Source organism: Juglans microcarpa x Juglans regia, chromosome 8D (assembly GCF_004785595.1).
Source record: "Juglans microcarpa x Juglans regia isolate MS1-56 chromosome 8D, Jm3101_v1.0, whole genome shotgun sequence".
NCBI classification, from domain to species: Eukaryota; Viridiplantae; Streptophyta; class Magnoliopsida; order Fagales; family Juglandaceae; genus Juglans; species Juglans microcarpa x Juglans regia.
Genome location: NC_054608.1, coordinates 7,765,288 through 7,782,674, shown reverse-complemented (window position 1 = coordinate 7,782,674; position 17,387 = coordinate 7,765,288). Strand labels below are relative to the sequence as shown.

Genomic DNA, 17,387 nt, shown 5'->3' with positions numbered 1-17,387 from the left:
TCATGATCGATCCCGAGTTAGATTTACTTTACAATAAAATGAGTTTTGCAATTTGATGAACCATATAAAATCATGTCTATTTGAAAGTTTACTTTTGTAAAATTCTTTTGTGATTAAAGCACTTCTCTCGATGAGAAGCCACTTAAAATTTAACACATCATCAACTGATCATATGATTGAGATGGTAAACAAGATGAAAAATGTCATTTCTCTACATCATACGTATCTCAATCATGATCGATCGATCCCGAGTACGAATCGACATGATTAAATTAATCTGTTACTGTACCATTATACTAGCTATGATTTGAGATGTGGAGATGCAGCTAGCATGCATATAATATGCATGGAACCCAGCAGGCTTGAAATGCAAGATGCCTCCAAATGACACAAACTAGTTACCGATTAGGCTAAAAACAAATGGAGATCATTCAACTTTCAACTATAGTCTTACTTAAAAGTGTCATTGATAGACGTTCTCACTTAACAAAAACCCCCAAAAAAAGTGAGTGATAGTGCTTCCTTAACTACTTGAATCGCTTGTTTTAATCCTCTTAATGATCCAACAACTCTTCAACTAGCAACATAATAACAATAATAATAGTTTTAAGTACTTGGCGGGGGCTACTGATCCAATGGCGTCCTATCTACCAATCTTCACTGATCAGCAGCTGCTTAAAGTCGATCTGATCGTGCCTCATCTCTAATGGTTGTGGAAAAAGATGCATTAAGTTCAGATCAGTACTACTGTTGGATTCCCTCTCCAGCCTCTTATTTTGGTCCTTAACAAAAAAACTCTTGATTTTACCATTCGAGAAATATTTTAGCCACATAAATATTACATAAAAGTAAATCTATAAACCGACATAGCTTAATGCAATGCGTGAGATTGTAAAGTTACTTTTAATATAAAATAGATTTAACGGATCACATGAAGCCATGTCAATTTGTAAATTTACTTTTATATAATCTCTTTGTGTCTGTTGCAGTTCTCTTACCATTTATATCATGCATGTATTAAAAAGGTACAAAAACTAACGAGACAAGTGTGTTGTTATTTTACCATTTATATCATGCATGTATCAATCATTTAAAACATGTGTTTTGGGATTAGAGAAATTATATTTACAATTTTAGGATGTGTAAATTCTCTGTACTCACTTTAAAAAACGTGGGTAAATCTAGAATCTACGTGAAAAAAAAATTATTTTTTAATAATAAACTTTACTTTTTTTCAATAAATTACGTTAGACTTACCCACTTTAAGACTGTATCTAATATTATTCATTTACGTATTTTGAAACTATCGAATTAAAATATTTTCTCTTCAAATTACTGGAGGTTTATAAAATTTTTGTCCCAACACCCGTACGAATTAAAAAGATAAATTGTGACCACATCTCTGGTGGATAAAAAAAGGAGCAAAGTACAAGGAGTTGTATGTATTAAAACAGCCAGAAAATCTGTAAAAGGTGGGACCATCCAAGTTCTGACCGAGTGATTGTAGGGTCCACGGGGTTATAGCCACTAAAGGCCCATGTGCTCAGAGGAGACCACCAGCTGGCTATGTCCACTGTGTGGGTCTCTCTCTCTCTCTTCCCATTCCTTCCCTTCTCTCCTTCCATTTTTCTATATTTTTTTTCATCCACAAATTACGCCCTATCCCAAAATTCTCTCAATCCTATTTATTACATCTTTAATCTATTAAATACAAAAATCAGAGAATAATTTCTCAAAATATATATATACTCAAATAATTCATTAATAGATAAAAAAAAAAATTATTTTTATCAACCATTATTTAGGGTGTGTGTGGATGTTGAAGTGAGTTGAGTTGAGTTGAGTTGTGATGATAAAATATTATTAGAATATTATTTTTTAATAATATTATTATTTTGAAATTTGAAAAAGTTGAATTGTTTATTATATTTTATATTGGGATTTGAAAAAGTTGTAATGATGAGTTGAGATGAGTTGAGGTGAGTTTGGTAACCAAACGAAGCCTTACTATCTCACATTACACATTTTATAAAAAATATTTACATACCTTATAAAAAAATTATAAAAATAAAAAATAAAAATAAATAATGACTGATATATAGAATTTTTCGTATATAAAATTTGTTTTTCAAAATATTGTTGAATAGTATCGTTTCAAATTATGTGAATCTTAATATTCTCGAAAAATGTGATTATGATCATGCGCAGGTAGAAAAATCCTGCTTTATTTTTTTGATGCATATTAGATGATTCCTTGTCACGTGGGTTGTGACACAAACTGATATATAATAATCAATACTATAGATTAGATAATACTACTTAGTATATACAACTAATGAGTTATTAAAAAAATAGGGTTTAAGATTATTTAAAGAAAACAATATCAACATGGAAAGGGAATTAAATGAAAGAAGAATAGTAGACGAGGGGTGAAATGGTAAAACAAAGAGGTAACGGAGTAGGGGAAGGAGGACTCGGAGGAGCCGTTGTGAAAGGAAGAGAGAAGAGGGAAGGGGGGGCAATTTGGGAAAGAGTGCCATAAAAGTTTCGCCAAACGCAAACCGTCGAAGCTGGTGGTGTAGTGAAGCTTAAGGCAAAATGATAGTGGTTGTTGTCGTTGCGGTTACCCTCCTACTTTGTTTTTTATATATTTCCCCAACTACCCCTCACTCCCTTTCCTCTCTCTCTCTCTCTCTCTCACAGAGTGTTTTAACTATTTCTACTAATTTCTCTCTCTAGCATTTGTCTGTGAAAGAACTCTCTCAGCTTCTTCCTTTCCTCCGTTGTTGGCTAGCTGCTGCTCTATCGCTTTCTGGTATTGGAATTATCAGACAATGAGAACGGTTTTCCTTTGGGATTGAAGAAGCTTTCTGTGAATTTTTGTTCCTTTTTCTCATTCTCTTCTCTCTCTCTAGAGAGCTAGCTGGCTGGCTGGCTGCTTCCTAATGGAAGCCGGGGAAGATAAAGATTGTTGTGTGAAAGTAGCGGTTCACATCCGACCGCTCATCGGCGATGAACGACTTCAAGGGTGTAAAGACTGTGTCACTGTCGTCCCCGGGAAGCCACAGGTACGTACACAGCCTATACATCTCGACAAGCTACTGTTAACGATTTAAAGTGGAAAGCTATACCAATTCTAGCTCGAGTGCTTGTCCATGAATTCGGTCAGCACAGTATGTATTCTTTTTTTTCTCCTGCTTTGTTAGCTGAGAATTCTGGAATTGTATATCTTGGGAGATCTGGATCGATATGTGGTTGGTTATCGGTCATTGATGGCTTACTCGTTGTCTTTCTTTGACGGAGAAAAGTGGAGTCTTTTGCATCCCATTGACCAAAGGGTTATGCTTGATGATATGGTTTTGGATCGGAGTTCAATTACTGGCTGAAATAGTTGCAATGGAGATGTCAGTTATGGAAATGGATTGTCTCCTTATTAGAACAATGGACTACATAGAATTCCTTGCAATTCGGTTAAATTTTCTGAAAGCTTTAAGCAGTTGTCATGTTGTAGTGACAATTTGGGAAAGCAAGATAGGCTAATGGGGCACCCTTTTACATTTTGCTGTCTTTGGCTCGGAGTTTATCGGTTATTTGGGTTCAGGTGGCAATCGATTCTGTTCAGAAAAGTGCCAACGCAGGATTTTGTTTTTTTCACATGGGACTATCTAGATTCTGCCACTTACTATGACAGTTGTGTCGTTCATGTTTTCCAACTTATAAGTTCCTAGCATGGGTTAGACTTTGAAGTGCTATATTATTCTGCTTATTTCTAGCGTAAGACCAGGCCAAAGTTTCTGCTACATTAGGAATTATCCGCTTATCAAACCACAATCTTTGCAGTTAGCTTGCATGTACCATAAATATATCCACCCATTTTCTCTCTCTTAATTTTGATTTTAATAAGCCAAAACCTACTATATCAGGCCTTATTTTGATGTTCCTTGTTGCACTTTGAGATGTTTGGATACAAAGATAGTTTCAACTCATCTTAACTCATCTCATCTAATTATTACAACTTTTCCAAATTCTCAAACAAAATACAATAAACAATTCAACTTTTTCAAATTTCAAAAAAATAATAATATTAAAAAAATAATATTCTAACAATATTTTATTCAACTTTTAACTCTCATCTCAACTCACTATCCAAACCTCACTGAATTTGCTAGTTCAAGTTGACATGCATTGTTTTGTTTGATAAATATGTTTTATGTACTTGCTCAGTCGATTCTATTTAGTAGTTGTTAATAGTAATTTCATTAAAGTTTCCTGTTGTCCTAGATAAGAATTAAATTGTTTCTATAGGAAAGACACGATAATTTCTAAATTTCTATGACTTGTATTTGTGCTGTCCTAACCTATGCATGACTATCTCAGAAATACATAGCTAATTTAGAATTTCATTTCCTCCATGTCAACACATTCTGTTTCTTGAGCATGCTTCGGCACACATGTAACATTGGGGTTTTAAGTTTCTATGCACAACTCCATGTATTGTCCTGAGTTTAATCTCAAGAAATTATACACGATTGTTCTGACTGTCGTGCAGGTACAGATTGGTACACATTCCTTTACCTTCGATCATGTCTATGGGAGCACAGGTTCGCCCTCATCTGACATGTTTGAAGATTGTGTTGCTTCACTTGTTGATGGTTTGTTCCAAGGATACAATGCTACAGTTCTCGCTTATGGTCAGGTAAAGCTTTATTACTCAATACTTCAAAGGAAAAAAAACAAAAACAAAAACAAGAAAGCTTTACTTCTTGACCCCCTACTTGTTTTAATTTTAGAGCAATACTATTTTTCATCCTAAAGCTTGTCATCCCTAATCACACTTGCTGATGTGCCACAATTCAAGTGGCTTTTTCTATCAACCATTTAAATGGAGCCACTTAAAATGTGTTACGTAGCAAGTGTGATCAAGGATGACAACATCTAGGACAATGACCAGCGTTACTCTTAATTTTAGGGCATGTTTGAATGCTTGGAGTATCTCAAAATTTTGTAAATAGTAGTGAAATGGTTTGAGTAACGATGTTTTATTGGGTTTTGGAAAAAGAGAAAAAAATTTGAATAAAAATATTTTTTAAAGTAAGTGTTGTATTGGAGATTGTGCAAGTGAATATACAAAGTTAAAAAGTTGTTTGAATATAATTTTTTAATATTATTTTTGTTTTGAAGTTTCTAAAAGTTTTATTGAAGTTTGTAAAAGTTGTATTATTTTTTGTGTTTGAGTAATGATTAGATGAAAAGTTTAAAATTTGAAATAGAGAAGTATTTTGTGTTTGAGTGATGTATGGGAATGAAGCTGTGAAAAATTTTGAGAATTTTGGGAATGTTTGGTATTACCCAAACATGCCCTAATCTATTGGGAGTCAAGCAATGCTCACATTCTTTTTCATTTCCTCTTCCTTGTGGTTGACATTTTCAATTTGTTGCAGACGGGTTCTGGTAAGACATACACCATGGGAACTGGCTTCAGAGATGGTTTCCAAACAGGAATAATCCCTCAAGTTATGAATGTTCTGTTCAGCAAGATTGAAACTCTAAAACATCAAACTGAATTCCAATTGCATGTTTCCTTTATTGAGGTCCGTCGAAGTACTTGTTTCCCTGTATTTTCTTCTTGTATGTTTAATATTGAAAGTCATGTTCCATAGAAGTATTAGTCATGCAGTATATTTATGGATTTTAGGGGAGAAAACTCTCTCATGAAGGGTTTATGCATCGCCAAATTATTAGATGACTCTTCATGTTGGCTACATATGTATTTGTCAACTATTTGTGTATCTGCAGTAAACTATTTAATATGAGATTTAGAATGTAATTAGTTACACTTCGAGGTTTCTTCTATGGTTTTGTATTCGCTTAAATTATGTCGTGCAGCATACTTGTACCAAGTTGCTACATCAACATAACTTATCCCAAAAAAAAAAGTTGCTAGATCAGCATATTTGTTTAACTAATTTCTATGAAATGGCTGGCCTATCCTATTTCCGAATGTGCCTTCTAAACTTGATGATTTGGACTTGGCTGTGGATGACAATACCACAGTCCTGTTTGTGTAGTTTCTTCATACTAGCTAGTGTCAATGCTATGCATCTGAAGCTATTCTACCTAATGCAAGTATCTGACCGAAAGATTTCGATATGAACAGATTCTAAAAGAAGAAGTACGAGACCTGCTGGATCCCACTTCTTTGAGCAAATCAGAGACTGCAAATGGCCATTCAGGGAAAGTTCCTGTTACTGGGAAACCTCCTATTCAAATCCGTGAAACATCAAATGGTGTGATTACACTGGCAGGTTCCACTGAATTCAGTGTGAGTACACTAAAGGAAATGGCCGCGTGCCTGGAACAAGGATCATTAAGCCGGGCAACTGGGAGTACAAACATGAACAACCAGTCAAGGTTAGTTGAGCATTACCTTTTTTTTCTAAATTATACCATGTTCAAATTTTTATGTGTTTTAGTTTTTCTTTAGTGAAGAATCTATGCTATCTGGTTATATATTCCTGACATATAGAGAACAGACGATTTCTTTTCATCTTTTATTTATACAAAGGAGATTGGATTATGAATATTGTGAGCTTATGATTGGTGCCATAGGTAGAGAAAAGTAAGTATAGATTTACAAACAGGGAGGTAAATGTTTGGCGAGACTTATTGCATGGGTTTAGCGGTGTTAAAAAAAAGGGCTGTTCTTGCATTTTCATCCATAGAACCTCTTGAATGGAAATTTTTTGGGACATGTTTATGTACTAGAATTTCAATCACACTGCAAAATACAGTTTGAGAAACAAATCTAGATCTTTTTTTCTTATATTAACCTTTCTGACCAATTATCCAATATTTTAATTCTGTCTACGAGCCTGGCTTTTACAAACATTGTATTTAAATAAGTTCTTATTGTTCACTCTGCAGTCTAAACTGTTGACTTCAGTGACATTTATCATTTTTTGCTTGTCTTTATAGTCGTTCTCATGCCATCTTCACCATAACATTAGAGCAAATGCGCAAGTTCAATCCAGCTATTTGTAGTGATAGCAGTCTTAATGAGACTATGAATGAAGAATATCTATGTGCCAAGTTGCATTTGGTAGATCTTGCTGGATCAGAGCGAGCTAAAAGAACAGGTTCCGATGGTCTGCGTTTTAAGGAAGGTAGGTGGCAATTTACATGAACTGTGGCATCTAGATGAGCTTTCTGGTCATAGAAAATTCATGGAAACTTTCATCTTTCAATCAGGTGTTCACATTAACAAGGGCCTTCTAGCACTGGGTAATGTTATCAGTGCACTTGGTGACGAGAAAAAACGCAAAGAAGGCGTTCACGTTCCTTACAGGGACAGCAAACTTACTCGGCTTTTGCAGGTTTGATATGTTTGAATGTGTAAATCTCTATTTATAAAGGCCGAATTATCCAGTATTATAATGAGGGAGGTTAAGGATGTGAAGAGTTGGATTCTGATGGGAAGTTTTGTTCATGAACAGTTCTCATAGCAATTCCTTATTATCCTTTCAAGTCAGTAATTTTGATGATAATTGTGGAAATACGATCCATTTAGGGCATGTTTGGACAGTTGGAGTATCTCAGAATTTTGTGAATAATAGTGAAATAGTTTGAGTGAAGATGTTTTATTGGGTTTTGGGAAAGGAGAGAGAAATAGTTGAATAAAAATATTTATAAAATTAAAAAATTGTTTGGATATAACTTTTTAATATTATTTTTGCTTTGAAGTTTGTAAAAATTGTATTGATTTCTGTGTTTGAATAATAATTAAGTAATGATTAGATGAAAAAGTTGAAATTTTGACATTGAAAAGTGTTTTGTATTTGAGTGATGTTTGGGAATGAAATTATGAGAAGTTTTGAGAATTTTGCAAATTTTGAGTTCGTCCAAACATGCCCTTAGCATTAATGTGGACCCATTAACTTATTGCATTTTTTTATAGATTATAGTTTAGAGAAAAGGCACTAATTATATATGTGAGTATTTAGCTTATTGGATCTTTTGAGGTTTGCCTTTATCTCAAAGCTAAAGTTAGTCTAATAGCCCCGTGTGGATGTTGAGATGAAATGAAATGAAATGAACAATCTGTGTTTGTAAATAGTAGTGAAATGGTTTGAGTTGTTGTAATATAATTTTTTAATATTATTTTGGTTTTGGAATTTGAAAAAGTTGAATTGTTTTTTTTGTTTTATTTGGAAGTTTGGGAAAGTTATAATGATTAGGTAAATTATTAAATAAAAAAGTTGAAGATTTGAAATTGAAAAGTGTTTGGGTTTGAGTGGTGTTTGGTGTTGAGATGAGATGGAGAAATCTCATCTCAATATCCAAACAGTACCGATCGAACAAGTCCTGGCTAATTTTTGTCCAGTATCTATTCTTACAGAACTACTTACTTGGCAGGATTGGACATTTCTATTGTTATTATTCATGATCAATAATAACAAAGAATGTGAGGGAATCTCTTAGAATTATATACATGGCTAGGAGGAATCCCACCAAATTGAATACTATTAGTATACCTTTTGCTTTTACTTTTAAAATTTATGAAGGAGCTCTACAAACGTGATGCTCCCTTTTCTTGTTTGATTATGTTTCAGGTTTATTTATATTCTTTGCTATTGCTTTGTATTTTATGTTTAAACCTGACATATACTCTTTGTTAGTTTTTAGTATTTTGTAATTAAATTAAACCTAATGCGTTTTGGCAGGATTCACTAGGCGGCAACAGCAGAACTGTTATGATAGGCAAGTTACTTACATGCCATTATTTTGATTTGCTCATGTGCGGCATCCTAGGTTACTTTTGGGAACGGGGGTGACCAAACCTTCGGCTATGTTTTGGTTTCCAAAATCTTTCAGAAAAGTTTTAAACTTCAATCCAAATATCTTTAAACACTGACAATTTTAAAACATTTCATCTAAATGTTTGCCCAGGTTTCCATAACAAATATACAAAAATCAAAACAACTTTCACAAAGACCCGAAAAAACACCTCACAAGAATTTTATTTAACCAGATTTTCAAATTTCTCTACTCACTTTCAACACCCCAATACAAGATGCATCGAAAAAAATTTATCTGGAAAACTTCTCATTATTCCCACCCACATTGACTAAAACCAATACAAAACAAAGCTTCAAAAAATTCACCAAGCATGCCCTTTTTGTATATTGGTGCAACAAAAAATTAGTCAAATGACTTCAAATTTGCTCATCTTGTTCCCATGAGTGTGGCCTTCATAGTCTCGTAAACATGCCATGTTGTATAGAAGGTAGAATAAAGTCATACGCTTCACATGTTCTGGCATTGACCTTGCCTTGCAGTCAATAATGCTAAAGCTCAATAATCTACAATGCTCATCCAGGCATCTTGTTTTCTTTTTCGATCCAGAACATGCTTTTTCTACATATGTAAAGTGGTTTAAGGTTTTCTGCAACTTCAATAAGATCCTACAATAATAACTTATGTTCTATTTTTGTGTTTCCTGGTCTTTCTGTATCTCCTACAGAAGTATTCTCTTTCTTTCCCAACAATTTTTTGTGAATTGTTTACTCTTTACCTGTGGCTCAAAGTTTATCTTGTTTTCCTATGCCTCATCATTTTTCCAGCCTGCATTAGTCCTGCTGATATCAATGCTGAAGAAACTCTTAACACTTTGAAGTATGCAAATCGTGCTCGCAACATCCAAAATAAGCCGGTTGTAAGTCTTTCAGATAGACTCTTCTTTCTTTCTTCCCATTTCCTTTTCCTCTTTGAGAAATCTAGATAAAGATTGTTTCAATTGCAAATATGCCTTGAATATTGCCTCTTTAATTTATCATTGCACAGGTCAATAGAGATCCTATGTCCAATGAGATGATAAAAATGCGTCAACAACTAGAGTATTTGCAAGCTGAGCTTTGTGCCCGGATGGGAGGATCTTCTTCTGATGAAGTACAGGTATTAGGCCACTTATAGCTCTGTTTGTTATTGATTACTTCAAGGTACCGACCATATTTTCAAATATCTTCTTGAAAATACTTGAGGCATAGGCAAAAATTAAAAACAAATAATCATGCAGGTTGTTAAGAATTTGTTACGGGGGCTTATTTCAAGTTATATCTCTCATTGTTTATTATTGCTAGAATGAACCTAACTATTCTTTCTTCAATCTTTTGATGGAGATAATATGTATTTTATTAGTCAAATAAGTTATCTGGGCTGATTGTGTAGGTTCTTAAGGAAAGGATTGCTTGGCTTGAAGCTGCCAATGAGGATCTTTGTCGGGAACTTCATGAATACCGCAGCAGATGCCCTGTTGCTGAGCAATATGAAACAGATGTTCAAGTAGGTTCTTCATTATCCTACCAATGTTTTTTTGTGATTTTTAGTCCTCTATTATCATTTACCACAAGGCTGGGTTAATACATCAGCTGGATACATATGTGAACCTGAAACTGTCTTCCAGGATGGTAGTACCTGCCCTGTAAAAAATGATGGGCTTAAAAGGGGTTTGCACAGCATGGAGTCATCTGATTATCAAATGGGCGAAACAATCACAGGTATGAGTCATCTCTAGTTTGGGACTTGCTCAATATGTGTGTGTGCGCTCACTCGCGCACATTTGGCAATTAATTATGTCTGTTCAAATTAACCTAAACTTCTTCTCTGGTTTATTGTAATTGGTTTACTGCCTATTTATCATCAGTCTTCCGCTCCTTTTTCTATTGTTACATAATATAAGTTTGCCAGTTGGAACCATTTTATATAGGCTGTAATTGCACATTTTAGCAGGTGATTCAAGGGAAATTGACGAAGAAGTAGCAAAGGAGTGGGAGCACACACTTCTGCAAAATACTATGGACAAAGAGTTAAATGAATTAAATAAACGTTTAGAAGAGAAAGAGGTAGTGTTTATTTTTTTAATGCATTTTGTGGTTATAGTTATATGGATGGCATTTGACTGCTATCTGATTCTACATATATTCATCCTTACTAATGTCTGTGAAAACCAGGAAGAAATGATATATCAGTTTTCATTTGAATAATATTCTGAAATTATATATAATAAGAAAAATTGCATTCCCTGATTATGGAATAGAAGTGGAAAAGTATGAATCTGGTGGAACTCTTTAGTGGTACAGTTGAGCATTTATCCTTTACATATTTACTTGCATTCTATTTTATTTGAGCAGATAATGTTTAGACACATGAATATTATCTGTTTAAGAACCTCTGTTCATAATGCTCAGTTTAAACATGAACACGGAACAGAATTCACATGACATGTATTTGTTGTTTCTCACTCGGGGGTGTATATTGGTGCAGTCAGAGATGAAGCTTTTTGGAGAGTTCGACACTGCAACACTAAAACAGCACTTTGGAAAGAAAATCATGGAACTTGAGGACGAGAAAAAAACAGTGCAGGTTCAATTGCACTTGTTCTAAAGTTGCATGATTTTAAAGAGTAGACAAATATTTACTTGTTCACCTGTTTTGTTGGTGCAGCAAGAGAGGGATCGTTTGTTGGCTGAAGTTGAAAACCTTGCTGCTGGTTCTGATGGACAAAAGCAGAGGTTGCAAGATATCCATGCCCAGAAACTGAAGGCACTTGAGGCTCAGGTGGAAAATCCTCTCTCTCTCTCTCTCTCTCTCTCTCTCTCTCTCTCTTTTCTTCCTAATTTTCTCAGACTTTTCTTGTATAAGGTACTCCTCTCAACTGAAATTATGACTATCTTGTAAAAATCATACACACCAGATTTCAGATCTTAAGAAGAAACAGGAGAGCCAGGTTCAACTTTTAAAGCAAAAACAAAAAAGTGATGAAGCGGCAAAGCGATTGCAAGATGAAATTCAATCTATAAAGGCGCAAAAGGTAGTATTAATTGTTCTTTATATGTCTTTGTTTTCCCTATCTATTTTTCACTATATGTGCTACTTTAATGCCTCTAGGTTCAATTGCAACAAAGGATAAAACAAGAGGCAGAACAATTTCGGCAGTGGAAGGCCTCTCGAGAGAAGGAGCTGCTGCAGGTACTCCACATTCTCCCTAGCTTTCCTTTTTTATAAGAAATAAGTTCTTTATATTATCAAAGAGACGAGCTAGTCCACCAACTCTTTATCCCTTATGAGCCCAACTATCAAATTCTTTTTCAGCTAGAAGTGTCGTCTATGTCTATTGGCTTTTGCTTTTAATTGAAATTCAACTTGTGGTGTAGTTGCAATTTATTTGCTAAAGGCTACCAGCTGCTTATGGACATAAACTATTGACCTAAGTTTAATTATTAGAAAACTCTTGCTTGTGAATACTTGTAGTAGCCTAAAATTAATTACATTCAGGATAATTTGTTGTTGATGACTTCAATTAAATAATTTCAAAATTAAGTTATAAGAGCTACACCTCATCCTTTGCAGGGGAAAGTTTTATTTCTATTGTGAAAAATATTCTAATATACATTTTGCACGATGCCAAAATCAAACTTGAAGCATGCAATAAAGGCCTCCTGCTGGGGGACTGTGGTGCGTGTAGGAGTTGGTGGGTGGTGATATTTCATAAAGACAGTAATGACGTGATAGATTTTAATGTAAACTAGATATGTTTTCCATGTTACATGACTGTAGGAACCCTTGACTACTCAGGAGGTAGCAATAAATTTTTTTTCATAGGCAGTCGAGAAGTTTTATTCATAATAATAGGCATAGCCAAGTATACAGGAACAATAACTTTTAAATTGAAGTGAGATGAGGGTCACTTGCGATAAGACTAAGGATTCAAGTGTGAACTTTTGGTTAATCTATCTTGTTTGTGAAAAGTGCTAATGAAAATACACCTCCACCCCCATATTAATGCATTTTTGGGCAAGGTCATGGATTTAGGTCCTATGGAATGTGAGTTGCACAGCAATGAAAAGGAATCTGTATGACAGAATAGCAACTTATGTGAATTTTGCTATAATGCCACTTCTTTATGACGTTTCCTACATAGGGTACAGGTTTCCATCACGAATGCTTTCTGATTTTAATTACATGTATGTCTTAATTCGACTAACAATGTTATTTGTGTTGTATACCCTTGTTCTTATATATGTTTGCAAAATCAGCTACGGAAGGAAGGGAGGAGAAATGAGTATGAACGGCATAAGCTTCAAGCTTTAAACCAGCGCCAGAAAATGGTATCTCTCTGTTTCTTGCTTGTTTATTTACTTATACACGTCTCTCTGACACACTCCCATTTAATATTTGATATGCTACTTCCATATATTGAGTTTCTATGGATGTCAAGCAGTTCCATTACTCACTGATGGTCTGGAATTAAGGGCTTTCTTATTGAGAATGAGCCTCAGATGATGCCATCAAACAAGAGATGTTTTTAGATATGTTACCTCATCTCTTCAGGGTCAATTTTTTTTAGATGTAGGAGAGATGAATCAAGGACCATCGCCGCCAAACATGAGGAACAGCAGAAATTACTTTCTGAATTCCTAAGGCTTCTAATGATGAGTTTCAAACTTAATGTAGAAAACAAAACTCAGAAGAAGTTTTGCATTTTTTATGGGTGTAGCATACATTTATGTGACAAAGCAAACTACTTCTATTTATTGGAATAATTTCTTTTACTTTCTAAGGGTTTCTATTTTGTGTATGTGTTTTTATTCAGGTTCTTCAAAGAAAGACAGAAGAGGCTGCAGTGGCCACCAAGAGGCTAAAAGAATTACTTGAAGCTCGAAAGTCTTCTGCCCGTGACAGCTCAGGTCTGTCATCTTAATTGATGAAAAATTATTTGTTAATATGGAACCCCCTTGTTTTTACTTATCTGCAACTCATCTATGAAACATAAATTTGTCAACTTCCTCTAATAAATATTAAAATATCAACTTTACTCTTCATCAGAGCATGTGTATTCAGTAGTTAGAGTAGTGTCTTGAACAGCAGGTTCATCCATCATAGAAATACATGGGACAGTTACACGATGGGTCCTTCCCTTTTAACTCTCCAGGTTTCTAATTGTGTGTTTTCTTCCAGTTATTACCAATGGAAATGGGACAAATGGGCAGGTAATGATGTTTGCTTCATCTTCTTGGTATATGTTTGATTCTATTTCATGATTTGAATCCATACTGACATAAGTTGCATCTTTAGAGCAATGAGAAAGCTTTGCAACGTTGGCTTGATCATGAGCTAGAAGTCATGGTGAATGTGCAGGAAGTTCGTAATGAATATGAGAAGCAAAGTCAAGTGTATGTTCAATATATTTTCGTTAATAATATTACTGATGTGTAGCGATAGTATATTTACCAGTTTTGCTACAATCTCCAGGAGAGCTGCACTGGCAGAAGAGTTGGCCATGCTGAAGCAAGTGGATGACTACGCTTCCAAAGGCCTTAGTCCTCCAAGAGGAAAGAATGGATTTTCTAGGTAACCTTTGAGCAACAATTTAGATTAATTGCTTCTGACCTTTTCTTTGTTGTAGTCCATAGGATTTAACATATATGATACAATGAAGCAGGTAGAACAGAAAACACTTCAGCTCTCTCTCTCTCTCTCTCTCTCTCTCTCTCTCTCCCTCATCTTTTACTGCTCTACCTTTCTTGTTCAGAGCATCCTCCATGTCCCCAAATGCAAGAATGGCCAGAATCTCTTCCCTTGAGAGCATGCTGAGTATTGCCTCCAATTCACTTGTAGCTATGGCCTCGCAACTTTCAGAGGCAGAAGAGCGGGAGCGTACCTTCATTAACCGTGGACGTTGGAACCAGTTGCGCTCAATGGGAGATGCAAAGAATTTGCTTCAATATATGTTCAATTCTCTTGTGGATGCTAGGTTCTTTCTCAGACCTAGAAGCCTTCTAATAACTTCAATTTTAACCCGATGTAATGTTGGCCAGCTTGTTTGATCCTATAAATTATCATTGATATACATAACTTTAATTTCACAATGAATGTAGTAGCTATGGGTAATTCCTTTTGAATAATGGGGGTTAGGCGTAATTTGCTTTCCTTGATCGAAATTTCAAGTTCCCGTGTTTTCTTACAGGTGCCAACTATGGGAGAAGGATATGGAAACCACGGAAATGAAAGAGCAACTTAAAGAACTAGTAGGGATATTGCGGCAGAGCGAAGCACGAAGAAAGGAAGTTGAGAAGGAACTAAAATTGAGAGAGCAAGCTGTTGCAATAGCACTGGCTTCATCTGCTACAGTGAGATTACTTGTTATTGTGTTTGAAATTCCTTCATGCACTAGCTTATAATTCAAGTTTATAGAGCTGATTATAACTGCCATATCTATAACATTGAGTTTAGATGCTGATCCCCATACACAACTTCATGAATTGGTCAAGCATGTTTGAAGGAGGTTGATCAAGTGACTTTAAAGCAACCTTTGGAGTTGCAAATATACTCACTAAAAATATATTATATAATCTGTAGCATAAATAGAATTTGGGGCTCTTTCTACATGTCTTAGAAACTATTGTTGGTCTTGTCATGGTTTCCTTAGCCTATGATTTAAGATTCTTTTTCTTATGAAAAAAATGATTTAAGACTCTGTGTTATTTTATTTTTATTATTATTATTATTGTCTCTATTAAAACTCTTCAGGCTGACCTTGAACAGGTGAACTCCCAGAATTCATTGAAACACTTTGCTGATGACATGAGTGGTCCCTTGTCTCCAATGTCTGTACCAGCACAAAAACAGCTGAAATATACACCAGGCATTGCTAATGGCTCGGTCAGAGAATCAGCAGCATTTATAGATCCTACAAGAAAGGTTAATGCTCTGGTCCTTTAATTGTATAATTGCCATCTGGTTTTCTGTTTGGCTAAGAAAGATGGATTGCTGTTAATGCAGATGGTACCAATTGGGCAGTTGTCAATGAAAAAATTGGCAGTTGTGGGACAGGCAGGGAAGCTCTGGAGGTGGAAGAGAAGCCATCACCAGTGGCTCGTACAATTTAAATGGAAATGGCAGAAGCCATGGAGACTTTCAGAATGGATAAGGCACAGCGATGAAACAATTATCAGGGCAAGGCCTCGTCCACAGGCTCTGCCAAATATGATGTAGTCCTCTGAGGTCACCAGCGGTTGCCAATATTCATCTTTGACCTATAACTATGACCCAACACATACCACTGGCAGAGAATAAAAATAAGTGCAGGTAATATTTCTCTGAAAAGCTCATATTGAGATATATTTATTACTGAATATTTAAGCTATTCTCTTTTCTGTTTATCTTTCTTTTTTCCTTGAATGGTGGGAAAAGAGGTGGTTTGATTTGAATGAATGGACAGCACTTGCAAAAAAATGATAAAAAAAAGAAAAAACCCAATAGCCAACAATTATGTGGATATATGTTATAGAACACGCACTTACTGGAAATTTCCTGTAAAAGCTACTCTTGGCTGTCAAGTACTTGAACAACCAGCTTGTTGAATGTTATGTAGATTGCCTAGTTAACTAGGGTCAGCCTGTCACCAATGTTTTTGTTCCTCTCTGAAATATAAAAAAATAAAAATAAAAATAAAAATAAAAAAAAAGGATTGAAACAACGAAATAATCAAGATTGAGGCTGACCTTGCTATTCTCTACGTATGCAGTGTGCTGTAAGTGGTTGTGGAGGATGTCTGCTCGTACCAGTCATGGATGAGTTGATTTTGAAGATGTTAGTTTGTAATCTTGAATTCTTTTGCGGTGGTTGCTGCATTTGGAGCATCTTGTAAAGCTGTGTTGATGCTGCCAATCATACGAAGATAATCAAAAGATGACACTGAAAGCTGAGATAATGCATATGGTGAAAGCAGTGGTGAAATGATATCTCTCGCTCAAGGTGTCACCAATGTTTTGGTATATTTTCTCTCCATTATCATACTTAGATGGAAGAAATTCTTTAGACAAGTCATATAATTGTGTATAAAGGGTTGTCTTTTTCTCCATTTTGTTCCTTTTTTTTTTTTCATTTTAATTGTAATTTGACTGGCTAATTTGTTGTAGTGCTTAACTTTCTACTGTGTGTAAGCACGATATGGATATTGTGGAAAGAATTGAACACCGAAGAATTTCTGCCATATCACAACAAAAGAAATTCTTCAATAGTCTCTATTTTTACGGTTCTTTTGTCTATAAGCTATATTGAAAGCAAAGGGAAAAAAAATATCTTGGAAGTTGGATGAAATTATCATGTTTCTTTTGCCCTTTTGTCTTTGAATTTATTTATTTATTCGGCCAAAACCCAAGCTTATTTGCAGCTTTGCATACCGAATGCCCGAGATCAAAGTCCTGACTAATCTTGGAGTGCACATATCCTTAACAAAGAATTTTCCGCAATTGCATCTTAAATAATTCAAGGAAAAAGTTCCTTCGATCCAATGACTTCTAGAAATTGTTTACACCTAATGGTCAAGA

General features: G+C 35.0%; 1 protein-coding gene across 4 annotated transcripts; it reads left to right on the top strand.

The window, feature by feature from the left end:
- Positions 1-2,700: 2,700 nt before the first annotated feature.
- LOC121242847 (kinesin-like protein KIN-4A) lies at positions 2,701-17,157 on the top strand. Of its 4 annotated transcripts, none has more exons than XM_041140831.1 (26): positions 2,701-3,068; positions 4,550-4,696; positions 5,442-5,591; positions 6,158-6,411; positions 6,976-7,163; positions 7,249-7,373; positions 8,721-8,757; positions 9,621-9,712; positions 9,841-9,951; positions 10,225-10,338; positions 10,460-10,553; positions 10,783-10,898; positions 11,320-11,418; positions 11,500-11,613; positions 11,750-11,866; positions 11,944-12,024; positions 13,092-13,163; positions 13,649-13,742; positions 14,014-14,045; positions 14,131-14,228; positions 14,308-14,406; positions 14,588-14,809; positions 15,023-15,185; positions 15,586-15,756; positions 15,838-16,143; positions 16,583-17,157. In XM_041140831.1, the coding sequence occupies exons 1-25, from the start codon at positions 2,946-2,948 to the stop codon at positions 16,048-16,050; spliced, it is 3,126 nt and encodes a 1,041-aa protein (XP_040996765.1). In that variant the 5' UTR covers positions 2,701-2,945; the 3' UTR covers positions 16,051-16,143; positions 16,583-17,157. The 4 variants fall into 4 exon arrangements, with proteins under 4 accessions (XP_040996765.1, XP_040996768.1, XP_040996766.1 ...); XM_041140834.1 differs by having other exon boundaries at positions 2,702-3,068; positions 10,786-10,898; positions 15,601-15,756; XM_041140832.1 differs by having other exon boundaries at positions 2,702-3,068; positions 10,786-10,898.
- The last annotated feature ends 230 nt before the right edge of the window (positions 17,158-17,387 follow it).

Coding starts and splice junctions, on each gene's coding strand:
- LOC121242847 (XM_041140831.1), top strand. CDS start 2,946: ATGGAAGCCGGGGAAGATAAAGATTGTTGTGTGAAAGTAGCGGTTCAC. Junction 9,713..9,840: donor ACATCCAAAATAAGCCGGTT/GTAAGTCTTTCA, acceptor ATCATTGCACAG/GTCAATAGAGATCCTATGTC. Junction 13,743..14,013: donor TTCTGCCCGTGACAGCTCAG/GTCTGTCATCTT, acceptor GTTTTCTTCCAG/TTATTACCAATGGAAATGGG.